The sequence below is a fragment of the Oenanthe melanoleuca genome, chromosome 1 (assembly GCF_029582105.1).
Source record: "Oenanthe melanoleuca isolate GR-GAL-2019-014 chromosome 1, OMel1.0, whole genome shotgun sequence".
NCBI lineage: Eukaryota > Metazoa > Chordata > Aves > Passeriformes > Muscicapidae > Oenanthe > Oenanthe melanoleuca.
In genome coordinates this window covers 103,346,805-103,360,097 of record NC_079333.1, presented here as the reverse complement: position 1 = coordinate 103,360,097, position 13,293 = coordinate 103,346,805, and the positions used below count along the sequence as shown (strand labels likewise).

The 13,293-nt window shown below is 36.0% G+C and overlaps 1 protein-coding gene across 1 annotated transcript in view; it reads left to right on the top strand.

Annotated features, from left to right (window-relative positions):
• CFAP47 (cilia and flagella associated protein 47) overlaps positions 1-13,293 on the top strand; it is a 256,706-nt gene that overhangs the window by 82,938 nt on the left and 160,475 nt on the right. The window contains 5 exon segments of the mRNA XM_056491982.1: positions 2,548-2,724; positions 3,078-3,166; positions 4,467-4,553; positions 10,075-10,142; positions 11,239-11,384. Coding sequence (XP_056347957.1) covers positions 2,548-2,724; positions 3,078-3,166; positions 4,467-4,553; positions 10,075-10,142; positions 11,239-11,384 — 567 coding nt within the window.

The following is a 13,293-nucleotide window of genomic DNA, read 5'->3' as shown; positions in this document are numbered from 1 at the left end:
GAGAGATTTAATTCTGGGAAAGCATTAGGTTATAATTTCTGATAGCAGAAATACTCATAGTGTATCACCATCTCAGTTTTTGTTCACTAAGTACATTTTGCTCTTTCTGTGCTGTGCAGCTTTATGAATTAATACAGGAATTCCATTAATCCCTGTTTAACTAGTGAAGACAGTGGGATGTAGGGTCACTCTGGCTGCAAGTTAAGAGTTTTTAAGTTTATCTGCAAGATATCCATTTACAGATAAAATGGATTCAAGATTCTAAAAAGAAAAAGAAAAGGTCAAAATTTGGATGAAAAAAACTGTGAAGGAGAAAAAATTTAAATATGGATGGTCAAATTCAAGAAGACTCAACATAAATACAGTGCTCTTTAAGGACCATCAATATGTCAGTATTAAATTACATGCCTATTATAAATATGTGGAAAGAGAACAACAAATAATGCTATGTTTTCAGCAAGCTGTGAGGTTAATTTGATTCCATTTTCTTTTCAATTACTTCATATAAGAGTTATCATATAAATGTAATCCTTGAAAATACCGTGTGTTTCTGTTAAAGGTCGATGCCATGGCTGTTTTTCATTTCACCTTTAAAAAACACCCAAAACAAACCACAAAGCAAAATCAAGACAGAAGAAAATGTGCACAACCTTGTTGTTGAGCTGCTTGGCATTATATATAGAAACAAATATTTGAAAAATTACATAGAAATAAAAAACCTGTGGAAATGCCAGTCATGCACAGCAACCCCTGCAGAGTTTATCATAATGTCATGATCATTAAATGAAAAATAGGTAATTTGAAATTAATAGCTTTCTTAATATTCTGATTCAAGTATTTTAAACTCCAAGAATTGGTGAGACATATGGGAGTCTTGCAGGTTCTTTATGTTAGATCATAATGTTGTGGGTGGGTTGGGAAATTACAGTGATGTGAATAACATTCTCAGTGTAGCTGAGTGTCACATGCTGCATATGGAATTATTAATTCTTGATCTAAGATTCCCACTCTCCAGGGCACTGCACTGTGCTGTGTAGACTTTCAGTTCACAACAGGAATTGCATAAACTCCCAGGGTTATAGAGCAATTCTATAAGATGAATTTGCCCTCCTTTTACATTGACCACAACACGGATTAATAGAGAGAAGAACTAAGCAACTTTGTGATTTTGCCACAGAAGGCAGCAATTCAAATCCAAGTTCTCAGCTGTTGTGTGAGTCAGAGGGCAAAAATCAGGCAGAAAGTGCTGTAAACTGCTGTCTGTCCTTCTTATTTGTGACCTGAGCAGACTTCTTAAAACTTGATCCTTAAAGTGGCTCTGGGAGTGTATGTCTCAGGCAGTTTATTCCTCTGGGTGCCTGCATCACAGCATGTTTTTTCAGAACATTTTGAATGGTGAGGTGACCCGGGAACCTCAGACTCTGGGGGACTTGGCAAGTCTTCAGTATTATAAATTGAACTGTCTGGGGGCTCTGCAGGAGGAACTTGAAAGCTGTAAGAACCAGGTTTACAGAATTTCGAGGATTTCATCATAAATATTCAGAATTGACAATTGGAGACTTCTTGCCTTCTTAAGACTAATCTCAAAACCAGAGAGACATTTTGAGAGCTTCAAAGTGACAGCTTCAGGCATTAGTTTTTTTATTGTCCTTGCTTCATTGAAGGACTGATGCAGATAAAGTCTAAATTTGTGCCTAGTCTATGTGGTCTTCTCCAGTTTTCCCATTAGAGGGAAGATGTTGCTTCTATAAGAGAACTTTGTTTATTCTCCCTCTTAATTACTCAGCTTTACTAATTATTCTGAAGGGTTTTTAACTAATTTCTTTCTCACTCTTCAATGATAGTTTGATTAAGACTTTCTAGATCTGCCCCACAAAATGCATGACAGGCTGACTGCTTAACTCAGAAAAAATCTATTAAGGTAGAGAAGCATAAATTGGATCAGTTTTTAACTTAGGATGATGCTGTAATGTAAGAGAACTTCCTGTGGTAATATGCATATGTGAAGAAAAATTAAGCTATGTGCTGATGTAAAAGCAAAAAGAATTTAGTATTCTTCTTTATCTATATAGTTCTTTTATTAGAATGTTTTAAGCTACTCTTAGGCAGAAGTTTGTACTACAACAAAGTATTTCAGAGGAAACAAATTGCTTTCTTTTCTAGGACCCTTCCCTTACAAAGACTCTGAAATGTGCTCCTGAAATTGTATTTCTGAGCAATTTCTGAGCCCTGGTTTTGTGCATTTTTTTTTTTCCATAGGAGAGAAGGCTTTATAAATGTGGAATTCACAATTCGTTTCCTGCACCCTGCTGAAGCAGTATTGATACTGATTGCAAATAAAGTTGATGGAGTAAATGGTGCCACACTGACATTCTCTCTGAAATCTGAAGTTAAGAATATTGAACCTCTTGTAAGTTTACATGTGTATGAATAATATTGTCACAAAAAAAATGTTGTTCTGTAAATTATATCAAACAAAAGGGAAGTGAGATAAGAATGAAAATGTGAACTGCCATCAGCATTCCCCTTTGACCTATGAATTTTCAGATTTCCCACATTAAACTATGTACATGCAGCAAAAACCCTAGAGGAATATGTAAGATTCCTATGGACATAAATCACACTTGGATCCTGAAAAAATTGTAAAAATTAGCACTGGTTGCTCTGAAAATAAATCTGGAGCCCCTTCTGCATCTGAATGTTGCTGGAAATTGTGTTATGGGGGTGTTTATGTGCTTCAGCCTAATGATTTCAGATGTCACATATAGTTGGACCACAAGCTTTTGTTAGATGTTTCTATATTTATTTGTGCTTTTTAACCACAGAGACTCTGTAGTTGTCAGATATGTCCCAGTCAGGGTAGGTAGGCCTGTGTTTGTAATCCACATTCATTGAGCACATCTGGATAGACTTCTGAACTCAAATGGTGTTGGTGTGATCCTCTCTCTTTTTTAGCTCCCCTGACTCTGTTAGAAAGGAAGGTTGGGGCAAGAGAAAAAATAGAGGACATATAAAGATAAGAAGGAATAAACGATGATAACTTGATTCTTGGCCTTGTGTTTTTTGTTCTCTTTTAGGGTACAATGAAGTGCAGATCCCCATGTTATGAACTGAAGAAACTTAACCTAAATATTACTAATCCCTTCAAAATGGATGGCATATTCAGGTGTGACATATTCAGTGATCCAAAGACAAGTCTTAAGTGATCATGCTATCCACTCTCTTCCATAATTTTCTTCTTAAAAATGTAAAACCTGGAGGTTAAATGATAGGGATTTACATTCCCAAAATTATTACAAGCACTATGAAGTAGAAGCTATCATAATGAATAAAGAAGATAAATAAACCTTAATTGAAATTTGTCTCAGTAGAAGCAGTAAAGCTGGAGCTCTAATCAAACAGAGTTCGTGAACCTTGCTTGTATTTTTATGTTTGGCTGAGGTCCAGCAGAATTACAAAGAGAAACAAGCCATGTTAATTAATGGTTGGTTATTTTTTCCCTAATCTGCTTTATCCTGCTGTTTAAGTTATTAAGCATGCAAAGCAAAAAAAAAAAAGCTTTTGCCTTGGGGCTTGCATCATTATCAGTTAGTCTAATTTTTAATATGTATTCATCATAGCTGCAACAACTGCAGTTATAAATATTGCTTTCCTTAGTACAAAGAAAACAGATTGTTGTACCGCTTTAAAATCTATTTATTTGATCTGACTCCATATTTTCTTTTTGGTCTTTAAAACTAAGCATTGGTTCATCTCATTCATTTATTTGGAAGAACCATCTTTCACAACATTTTTGACATTTGGTTTTTTATGCAACATGAATATGCATGTTTTGGAAACTGCAAATTAAATTTCTCTTCCCCCCACAGAATAGGATTGATATATACAAACAGTAATAATAACAATAACAATCCTGTAACAGGACTGTTTCAACTGCTCCAAGCCTTGTGTGTAAGAGTCATATGAGTTTAATTAGCTTCTGTCTTTTATTTTGAAGTCCTTGAGGTGGTCAGTGAAGTTGAATTAGTCTTATGATTTGTACAACCGCCTTGGAAATTATCAGTAAAGTCACGAAGGAATTTACTTTTATGTAATTTAATTTTATATAATTAAAAAGCTACTTGACAACTATGTTAAGTCATTATCAATTTGGGTGACATTTGAACCAGTAATCTAAAGTTAAAATTCTTTGAATCAAGCTTTCAGTGTTTTGAAAAATCTAGTGTTTCATAAGGGGGTATAGTATTTACTTGCAAATAACACTAGGATATGCTAGTTTCATACCAAGGGAGAAGATTTTTACAGAAAAACTGGGGTTAAACCACAACAAGTACTTTTGAAGTATCTTTAATTGAAAATAATAAGCTTCTTTACTGAGCCTGCATTTAGAAGTTAGAATAAATTGAGTTTCATCTTCATTCTGCAAGTTAAAAAAGCAGTTATTTTGCATTCTTGTCATACTCCAGGATAATTTTGCTGGAATCCACACACTGTTTAGTGCACCCAGAGAAAATGTATCAAGCCAGGCAAGTAAAGCAAGACCAAAAGTTTAGGTAAGTTCCAGATAACAATTGCTAACTATAATATATTGGATCATGCATTTCTATTACTACTATCGGTTTGTGCATAGCTGTGTGCTACCTGTTGTAAAGAATTACAGTTTAGGACATGGAAATATCACAGAAGATGCCCAACCAGTCCCAACCAGTGTGTGTCCCAGCCAGTCCCTGAGCAGTGGGAGGCCCTCCTGCCAGCTGTGCCTGGTTTCATGCTGAGCCTGATGTTCTGAGATGTCCCTTTGGCCACTCCAGCCTGGCCACCCTGGCCTTGCTCCCTCACAGAGTCTTGTGGATCTGCTCCCTGGCAGAGATGGGAGGCTGGAAAATCCTTGGCTTTGAGTAAGCACTGCTCAGCAGCAACTAAAATATCAAGAGTGTTATCAACATTATTCTCATCCTATTCTAAAACAGAGTGTTTTGCCAACTACTAAGAAAAAAGAATGAATTCTACCCAACTGAAACCAGGACAGTACTGCAAAAAAATCATAAACAGGTCTAAAAAAAAATGAAATTCTTTAGTAATTCAGTAATTCATTATTTAATAATTTAAATTATTTTCCACAGTTTGGGACATGTAATTTTTAAAGCTCATGTAAACATTCAAAATCCTGAAACACATATTCAAGGAGTATTGGGAAATATAATGAACTACTACCTTGTCAATACTGTAGGTTGAATTGTAGTCATAGGGATGTTCCACAGCCATGTCATGAGATGCAGACTGTTCTTCAAATTCCTTTTTAAAAAATTAAAAAAAAAAAAGAAAAAAATTAAAATCAGAAAAATGATGAACATTTTATTATTAAAAAATACACGTTTTAACTGAAAATAGTTTTTTGAAGTGTAATTTATATTACACTTTCTAGTAAATTTAATAAGTGTATAATAATTGTTGATATAGAAAAGGTTTTTTTAATCATCTTGCATATTTCAACTTAACTTATCCCCAGACAATCAGTCTAAATAGTGTAATTTTGCACACATCCAGATCTTATTCTTAAAAAAATTGATTTCAGAGCATCTTAGGTCTTTAGAAATTTCCAGTACTGATTTGCTGTGTTTAGATAATTCTATCATGTATGATAACAGTAGCAACTTAAATGCCCTTTTTCAGAAGATGTTTTCTTGAATGGAACAACTTCTGCAATTTGTGTTTAAAAAAACCAGCATGTGTGTATTTCATAACTGATAAGTAAGAAGATTTTGCCTTCAATCATTTTCATTCTTTTGGTAAATCTAGAAAATGCTGTGTACAAATTGAGGGCCAATTTCTCTAAGTGCTCTGTAAGTGTAACACTGCTGTAAAGTCAGAGCTTGCCCTTTGGGTAATTGTGTCTGCAAGACTGATGTCAGCAGCAAGGCATGCAAATGACAGCTTAATCATCCCAGCACAGGCAACCGGGCTCAGAGCTCCTTCTGCATCCTCATCCTGTGCCTCCAGATATGTCAGATCCACTTTAATCCTCACTGTGAGAAGCTTTGCCTGGCAGGTGACCCTTTTACCTCCCAGCTTTCCCCTCTGGCAGTGTCACAGTGCCCACAATGGTGTCATTCAGGCCAGAGAGGAGACCAGGTCATTTGGTCACTGTGCTGTGGGTTCATCACAATGTGCCTGGAACAATCCCAGTCTGGAGCTAGAGCCCGAGGAACTATGTCCTTGCTGGGACAGCACTGTCTAACCCAAAACTCTAACTGCAGCCCATGTCCTTCAGTGGTTGCAGACAAGACTTTATTCATGCAGAACTAGATGATGTTTGGTGGGAAACATGGTACTTTTTTTTTTTTTTTTCTTTTTTTTTTTTTTTTTTTTTTGTATCCAGCTGACATAGTTTTTCTTTTAAGTATACTGGGACATGACTTTTACGAATTATCCACTTCTCCATGCTTTTCCAAGCCCTTGACACTTCAGTTATTATCTTTGGTCTACATCTGTGTGCCAGCATGGTCTGCTCCCTGTGGGAGAAGGAAAACCAGTGGAGAGAAGACACAACATAGCCCAGAAATTTTGTGTAATGTAAAAACACCCATAGCTTTCAGGCATGTTGGTATTTTTAAATGATGTCCATTAGGAAAGAAATATCAAATGACAGTAAAAGTTCAAGGTTACATTTAATAGCTAACTTTTCCTTTATAGATTTCCTATTGTAAAGCTAGGAAGTGGTAAAGATATACCAATGTTTCACTAATAGAAATATTTCACTTATTCTAAAACCACGACTAAGCAGATTATCATATACAGTACAGTGTCCATAAGACTGGCTCATGATTGCACAGACGGATTTGCAAAACAAGCTATGAATGTTGATAAATACTGTTACATTAAAAAAATGTATTCTAAACCAAAAAAAAAGGAAAAAATAATGAGTGAATTTCAAATCAAGCTCTGCATTGTGTATAGCTTCTTACTGTTCAATTAGTTACACCTTTTTTTTTAAACTGGAGATGATGTCAGGAATTCCAAACAATTTCAGATTTTTGAATTTCTTTCTTACACTTTTTTTTTCTAAACTGTATCATGTGCCAAGGAAATAATTATGTTATGCAGAATACCTGTATTTACTTACTGGAAGAATAAAGAAAAAATTAGGATCTAAAAATGGTGCCTCTGTGTAATATGAGATACACCATTAATGCCTGTTTCAGAAAATACAGTTTGCAAATATGTTATCAGGAGTCATTACAATTCTGGGTAATATTTGATGTAAAAGAAATCCATCTACTCTAAGCCTTACTACCTCTTTTGGGCAGCTCTCTGTTTTAGTTTCTGTCATCCTCTTTGTTCTGAGATCACAACCTGTTCCACAGAGTGTGGAAACTGGTATCTTAGATATGAATTTTGTGTTCAAGTGTTTCAGTATTTTCAATGCATCTCTAAGCAGTTTGTTTTATTCCTTCTCTCTAATAAGATGTTTGCTTGCTAAACATCCTAAAGTTCACTAATTGAGATGCTGCTTTGTGAATTTAAGATTTACTGATGGTGTCTGGCACTTCCCCTCCACCCTTGGTAATATATAGAATCGTCTCCTAAATTCTATTCCAAATACAGATAGGAAAGTAAATTTTTTTTTTTTTTCCCCTGAGAATCTGTTGGATAGAAAACAGAGTTACTGGCTTGTTTGGAGCCTGGAATGAAGAGTAAAGACACACCTTGATATATGGATAGCTCATATGCCATGATGATGATATATGCACACTCTCTGTGTTGACTGCAGAGATGATTTTCCTTTTGGTCTGGATTTTTGACACACATGATAACATGGCAAGTCCAGTGGCTTTGTGGTGTTATGTTGGAACTGGTATCTGACAACTACTCTTCCTGGTGCAAAAGTATGGAAGTGGGTTGGAATTTTTAAGGTCCCTCCCTATCCAGGCTGTGATTTTAATCTGAAGTGTTTAGAATAAACTACAGCAAGAATGAACTGAGAATATTCACACCTCAACCAGACAACTGAAAGGTGCCCTCATTAACCCACGCTCATCTGTACATAATCTTGAACTATTGTTCATTTAATGAACAGTAGAATTATCTTGCTTTGTTAGCAAAAAAAATCCCCAAACCAAATGAGTTGGAGAAGTTGCTTGATCTCTCTCTCTTATGAGCTGGTCTCCTCTTCCCCCATCCCCAGCTCCCTCTGCCCTGGCATATTTAAATGCACTCTGACCACTTCTGTGGCTCTCCTGTAGCAGTTTCTGTCTTTGCTGTGCTGGGGACCCCCAAGCTGGAGGCAGCACTGCAGGTGGGGTCTCAGCAGAGCAGAGCAGAGCAAAGGGGCACAGTCCCCTCTCTCCCCTGCTTTGGATGCAGCCCAGGACACATTTGGCTCTCTGGGCTGCGAGTGGACACTGTCAGCTCATCTGTAATCTTTCATTTACCAATATGCCTGAGTGCTCCTCCACAGGGCTGCTTTTGTGCCATTAATTCCACATTCTCTGCTGATCCCAGGGATTTGTCTGAACCAGGTGCAGTGAGCAGTCTGTGTAGACTTATTTTATGGCAGCTTTAAGCTCTTCTGCCTAATCCTTTTCCTTATTTCTCTGTGTATTGAAGGAGAATGTATTGAACCAGACTTTGAACATAACCAAGCTTCTTATACCTTCTGAACTTTATTCCTTTCAGTTTTATTATTGAACAAGGTGCTATTTCTTTTTGTTATGGAAGAATGAGACACAGTGTTCATGTCTTCCACAACACAGGTTTGTTTTCTTTGCCCATCACTTACCTGCAAGTGCTTTGTTCACTGAAGTAAGAAAAAAATTGGTATTGAGAGAAGTTCAATACTGTGTTAAATCAGTCTAATGAGTTTCTGAGTTGTTCAGATCTGAAAAGAGGACTTACTCAATGTATAATTCTCACCCGTGAAAAAATGTTATGCATTTGGTTGTACTATTCTTATTATTTTTTTTATACAGCTCTTTCATACTTTTACAGTGATTCTTCTTCTGTAGTCTCTATTTTTGCAAGCATGACTTGGCATTCTCATTCAAAGTTAGAGCATTGAGAAAAATGATGCTTTATATAAAATTTGTATTTTTTAACATGAGATACATATTGTAAAGTACAGTATGCTTCTTTTACTTATTTGTAAAGTACACTATAAATAGTATATTGTATGCATATACTCAGAGATCATTTCCTTTCTGAAAAATGGTCTTTAAGTACAGGCATTAAAACGAATCTCCAGGGTAACATATTCTCAGAATTTTGCAAGTCTATTTATTTAAGGTTGTGATTTTTTCTTAGCTCAGGAAGATTAACTATTTATTTTAAGAGAGACACAACATCAAACACTGTATGTAGTAATTGTTTGCTGTATGCTGGTTCATCAAATTTTACTGCCGGGGGAATGACTTTTATGTGTGGATAATTTTAAATCTGAATCTTGAGCTGAAATTTGCAGTATTTTTTGAGAAACATTATAGTATTGTTTTCAGCATCTTTGAGCTCTGTGCTTGTTGCAAATTAAGCAAAACTTTCCTTATGTAAATGTAACTGCACAATTTTAACACCTGTCAACAATGGTAGGAATTGTGAAGAACAGAAAACTACATAAAGTCACATTAAGAAAATATGATGGTGAGAAGCACAGTTTGCCTTGGGGGGATGGGAATTCAAAGGAGATTTTATTCGAAGCTGTTTTTCTCAAGTGTATCTGTTCTTTTCAAATACACTTGAAAAGCAATATTGTAATGAACGGAGTTCAGGTGGTTAGGTTAAGAGTCATCCCTTCCTCCTTTCTTAGACAAAGCCTTGATTACATTAGGTTTCTTCTGACTGATTAACTGCAATGTTAGTTAATATAGGTCATTTCAGTTGTCACCTCAAGTGGATAAGCTGATTTTTAACATTTTTGATTGGAAAATGGTTCCAAAATGTAGGGGTCTATTTTGGTGGGGGTTTTTTAGTGTTGAAAATTTTTGCTTTTCCAGTATTTATTAATAAAAAGGGGAACTAAGCTGTCTATTGGTAATAGAAATGTCCAACTTTAGAATATTACTTTAATTTTTTTTCTTTTAGTTCTGAAAATAGCGTATTACATTCAAAAAATGGTGCACTGCCTGAAGATTCAAAGAAAGAGACTTGCTGTAAGTACCTGTGCAACACCTTATATCTTACTACAGTAGAAAATAGATTATGTACAGAAGCAAGGTTTTGACATCTAAGTACGTTCAATAAATATTATTTATGGATATGCTCAGTAACTATTATTTATAGTTTTCATAAAATGTTTGCCTTAAATTGTGCATCACAGTCAAAAATTCAGCCTGGAGAAGAGAAGGTTCCAGGGTGATCTTATTGTGGCTTTCCAGTACCTGGAGGAGTTGCAGGAGAGCTGGAGAGGGACTTTTTACAAGGGTATATAGGATAGAACAAGAGGTGATGTTTTAAACTGAAGGAAGGCAGGTTTAGATTAGATATGAGGAAGAAATTCTTACTATGAGGGTGGTGAGGCACTGGAACAGGTTGCTCAGAGAAGTTGTGGGTGTCCCATCCCTGTTCTATCTATTTGGCCAGAGTTTGGCATCATTTTCTTATGTGATCTCACTCATTTCTGTTGTTTTCACTTTCACATATATTCTTAAGTCTGTTGTCCTGCCTAGAAGGCCAGCCAGCAAAGCTTGAAGGTCTGATTCTAGAGTGTCAAAATGTGTTTAGCAGATGAAAAACATGCAGTGAGAAAGTCAGACTCTGTCAGATTCAATCTTAAGATTCTTTCTCAGTGTAATACTTTTGTGGAAACAGTGAAAAAAACCCTGTGTTGCCAGTGTTTAGGTTTTGCCTATTTTAGAGGATTTCAGACATAGTAGCTGCTCTGAGAGTGAGATTCTTTGTCTAAATAACAGTAAATTATACTTCTGATATGAGTAGACCTTTTCTTAGAGACTGTAACTCCTTAAGGACTTTTTAATGGTGAGAACTGTCTGTTTTCCCCAGTTTTGTTTCAGTGCACAGAATAAGAACACAGGAAATTAGAAAAATGTATTTAAATAATACAGTGTGCAATATTGCAGCACATCTACCCAACTGTAACTGTAAACACTGATTACAGGTGTGCCTTAAATACTGATTGCTGCAGGAGGTTGAATACAGTATCCTTTTTTTTTTTTAAAGTCAGGCAACTACTTTATTTTACAACCTGTACTGTTGTATCTAAACATCCATTTAAATTTATTTTAGTAGCTGATCAGTCTGGGCTCCTGCATGAGTTCTTCAGTCCATTGGAAACACTGTTCTTGAAAGGGAAAGGTTCTGCAGCCATAGATATTCACTTCCTTCCCTTTCATCAGGAAAAGCGTTACTGCGCTGTCATTCTGGTTAATGAAAAGGTAAGAATAAAGTGTGTGTTCTGTGTTTATCATGGCAGGTAAGAATCAGGACTTTTGCCAGTTATGTGTGAATAGGGTAAATAGGAGCAGTGCTGTGAAAAGGGGCTTGGGGATCCTGATCAAGGGCAACTGTTTACTGTTCTTTTACACAGAATTATATGAAATACTTCAGGCAACTTCTCACTTTAAAACTAAGTAATGAAAAATAATACTGCAAGGAATGTTATTTTGGTGGCTTTTCTAGGCATCTGAGCTTCAGAAGAGAAAAGAAATTTAAATAATTTGTCTTGACGTGGGTGCAAGAATAATGCATAGGAAGGGAATGGATAAAGACTTTATTGTTCTGTATTTCTCTCTGTATTCGTCACTGTATTTAGGGTGTGCTGTCAAAGTAGAATTACAATTTTCCTTGCTGTCTCTTTTTAAACTTTTCTCTCAATCAAGTTCCATTCAGAAAAGACTGTATATGAATACTGACTCTACAACCTCTCTGTCTCTTTTGACTCATGTAGCCTGGGTTTTGCTATATATACTTAATTGAAATTCAATCAAATTACCAAGATCTGATCAAATTTCAGAACTTACAACCTTGCAATCCAGCTTTTTTATGTTCCTATAATCCTTTATCTTAATTTTATTTCTGTGTCTTTAGTCCGTCTTTTCACCTCTTTAACCTGTCTGCTGTGTTCTGTCTCTGGCTGTCAATTTTTTTCAAAACCCTATTCTTTCTATAATCTTTTTTGTGTGGCTGATCTCAAGGCTTGAATTCTCCTTTCATAACACTGCCTCTGTGTTTCAGCTTCCCCTCTGTGCAGTTTCATGTCTCTGCCTTTCTCTCTGCCACGTTTTGATGATTTGTAGCAATGCATCTAAAAAGAAATGACTTTTTCTCCTGCACACTCTCAGCTTCCATATTTTTCCATTCTATAGAACATGGAACTCCTGCTAGTGTCTGTGTTTGTTGGGGTTTTTATTGCTTAAACATGACTTTGGTTATGCCACCTGGCCTGCCAAATTTTTTTTATCTTGCTCATAAAGGAAAATAAGACTAATATGATGATGCCCAAGTCTGTCTTTCTGACTTTGTCCAGTATTTGAAAATACTGGCTATTTTTAAAAGAAAACAAACCAGATGACAGGATGTCTTAAAGAGTGTACAGTTCTCTTAATTTTCTTGAAAATTAGCAGAGATAGAAGAGGGTTTTTCTGTTGAACATACATTGAAATAGTGAGCTCACACCTTATTGACAGCAGGGAATCACCCACAAAGAGGATGAATTAATGTCCCCCAGTCAGAGGTTAGCAATCTTTGTGGATGGTTCTGTGGAAATTCAGTCCAGAGCTCAGCATCATTCACAGAGAGAAATTATTAGTACACATCAACAGCAGTACATTCATAAAGGAATTTTAGGTCCATCAGTTTAATTCAATTAAATATCTAGATGCAGTCTCTAGACAAAGAAGAACCTGGCCTACTGATGTCTGGGAGTAAATCTGAGAAGAATCTCCTTCTGCCTGTTAGGATTTTACACCTTTTAGATCTCTGCTATTGACAATTTACATGTTTGTTGTATCTTTATTGGAAGCAGAAGTACACACCCTGGCTGAGAAGAGTAGGCTCATGACATACAAGGAATAGAGCCTGAAAGTTAAATAATAGAGTGAAAGAAGGGAAATTTAGACAGGTTAAGGAAAGAGTGTTAATTGAAGAGATGTGGTCAGAGCTGGAGGACAGTCATAATTCAGGTGGAAAGGAAAAGTACATTTCTGACAGCCCCAGTGTTGCTTCCAGTGGTGATGTAGAAATAAATTTAGACACCTAGCACTGTTCTTATCAAAGGTTTAGTTGGCCTTTTCACAGCAGGAAGCATTAATGCCTCAGAGAAGCTGCTGTTGAGTCCTGTATGGT